Consider the following 2,103-nt stretch of genomic DNA (forward strand, 5'->3'; position numbering starts at 1 on the left):
GGGCGCCTGGCAGTGTGCGGAGAGGACTCAGCCCTTTCTGCTCAAGGGGAAGGCAGGCGGCCGGGGCCATGGGTCACCTGCCTGTGGAGGGGGGAAGGGGGAGATGGGGGCGGTGTGTGGCTTTCTGTGGGGAGAGTGTGGTATGACGAAGGTGTGGGGGGAGGAACGGAGGGGTGCGATCCCTCTGTGGGAGAGGGGTGCGTGTGTGGTGTCTCGGTGGGGAGAGTGGGGTATGAGGGCCGTGTGGGGTCTGGATATGAGACGTGAGGGATATATGTGTGTGCTGGGGGGAGGGCTCTGTGAGCAGAGGGTGATGTAAGGGTGGCTTGGGGTCTCTGTGGGCAGAGGGAGATGTGGGGTTCCTCTATCAGCTTGTGCAGATGTAAGACCAGCAGAGGTTGGTATCCCCCGTGCAACCCCTGAATAGCGTGAGTTGAACCAGGACAGGTGTCATCAGAGACTTGTGCAACCCTGCGTTTTGGTAGCCAGGGAACTGTTGCACTGAGTGGCTTGTGGAAAAGAAAACCTCATGAAATTTTTATTTGCTGGGTTTAATGGGCCTCTGACAGCAGAGGGGAGGTATTGCATGAAGTCGAGGGGATGCTGTCATCTCCAAAGTCTTATGCTGCTTGAAAGCAGATGCTGAAAAACGATTGCTGCTCGTGCACAAAGGAAGGATGGAGAGGATGAGTAGTGGCTGCAGGCCCTGTGTAATTGAATTCCTTGAGTTTGAGATTTCAGAAGCTGAATGATGATTTCTCTTTACCTGCCCAGCTGAGTGCCATACTGTTGGCTATGTGATTCAGCATAGAAAACATACTAGTATTTAATGCGTTATTTACTTTAATATAACTTTTGGAATACTGTTTTGTTTACTATAGTGTTAGGATAATCATTAGTATTTTTGTACTTGGACCAAATACTTGCACCCCTCTTTGGATGTTTAATCAACTATAGACCCTGTCTGTGATATCAGGTGTTTCTTTTCTAATACCTGATTCTGCAGTATGTGTGCAACTTACTTGTTTATCCCATATGTGCAGTAAAGTACGTTTTTATCTAAGGGTCTTTTTTAATATGAGCATCAATGAGGGAACGAGGAGAGGAAAAAAAACAAAAACCAAGTTGCTTCTTGCAGATGCAGAATAGAAAAGTAATATGAAGAATTTCAAGGGGTCAGTTTTTGAAATAAGGCATTTAAAGCATAAACCAAAGTTCTCTTTTTATCTTCTTTCATGACAGTCAAGTAATGTGCTGTGCTTACGCCTTAGTCTTGTGACCTAAGATCACTTGATTGCCTTACTTGTGTGAAGCTGCAACTTGAGCTGTTCCATTATTTATTTTTTCCCTTATGAGATTCTTAGGTGCAGCAATTGAAGCTTCACATGTCATTTACCATGCTTGGTTTATGCTACACTAATTCTGGGCAATTCTTCAAGGCTGCAAGATGCTGAATGCTTGATAAAATGCTTGATGCTTCATGTTGTCTAAAAGATGGTTTAAAACCCCTGATTTAAGAATTAGATGCTCCCTTGTTTATCAGAATGGTACTAGGAAAAAAAATGTCTAAAGGTTATTGCTTAAATCTGCATCCCATGTAAAGATACCTGTTTAGCTAAAGATACTTTTGACCTTGTACTGGAGGTACCATCACTGTATTGAACTGGGTGACTCTCTGCATAATGACAACTGCCTGCATGTGTTTTCGCATAAGATGCTTCACAGTGGTTTAACTAAAAGGGGGTTTGTGTGTGTCAGCTAACAGGCCTTTATGTTTTCAAGGGTCTTGGAAACTCTCAGAGGGAATATGAAAGGCAGGTTGTACTCTACAGCATCCGCAATCAGTTACGATACCGGAATAACTTAGGTGAGTAAAGAAGCGAAGTAACTTGTAATTGCTACCCGAATCTTCTGTGTGGAAGCTTGTCTTTACTGTAAAACTGCAAGAATGAGCTCTGTTCTAAGGTCCCTCCTTATATGAAAATAAATACTTTTAAATGATAAAACATCAAGAAAAGTCTTGACTTTTGAGTCCATTTGGCAGCTTTTCTAGCAAGTGCTCTTTAAGGTTACTGAGCGGGCAGGTGGAACTGAATTCCTGCT

General features: G+C 43.8%; 1 protein-coding gene across 1 annotated transcript in view; it reads left to right on the top strand.

The window, feature by feature from the left end:
• The window catches only part of FAM91A1 (family with sequence similarity 91, member A1), a 26,037-nt gene that overhangs the window by 534 nt on the left and 23,400 nt on the right, over positions 1–2,103 (top strand). Inside the window, exon 2 of the mRNA XM_009881044.1 lies at positions 1,783–1,867. Coding sequence (XP_009879346.1) covers positions 1,783–1,867 — 85 coding nt within the window. The remainder of the gene's footprint in view (positions 1–1,782; positions 1,868–2,103) is intronic.

Source organism: Charadrius vociferus, unplaced genomic scaffold, assembly GCF_000708025.1.
Source record: "Charadrius vociferus isolate BGI_N301 unplaced genomic scaffold, ASM70802v2 scaffold2, whole genome shotgun sequence".
NCBI lineage: Eukaryota > Metazoa > Chordata > Aves > Charadriiformes > Charadriidae > Charadrius > Charadrius vociferus.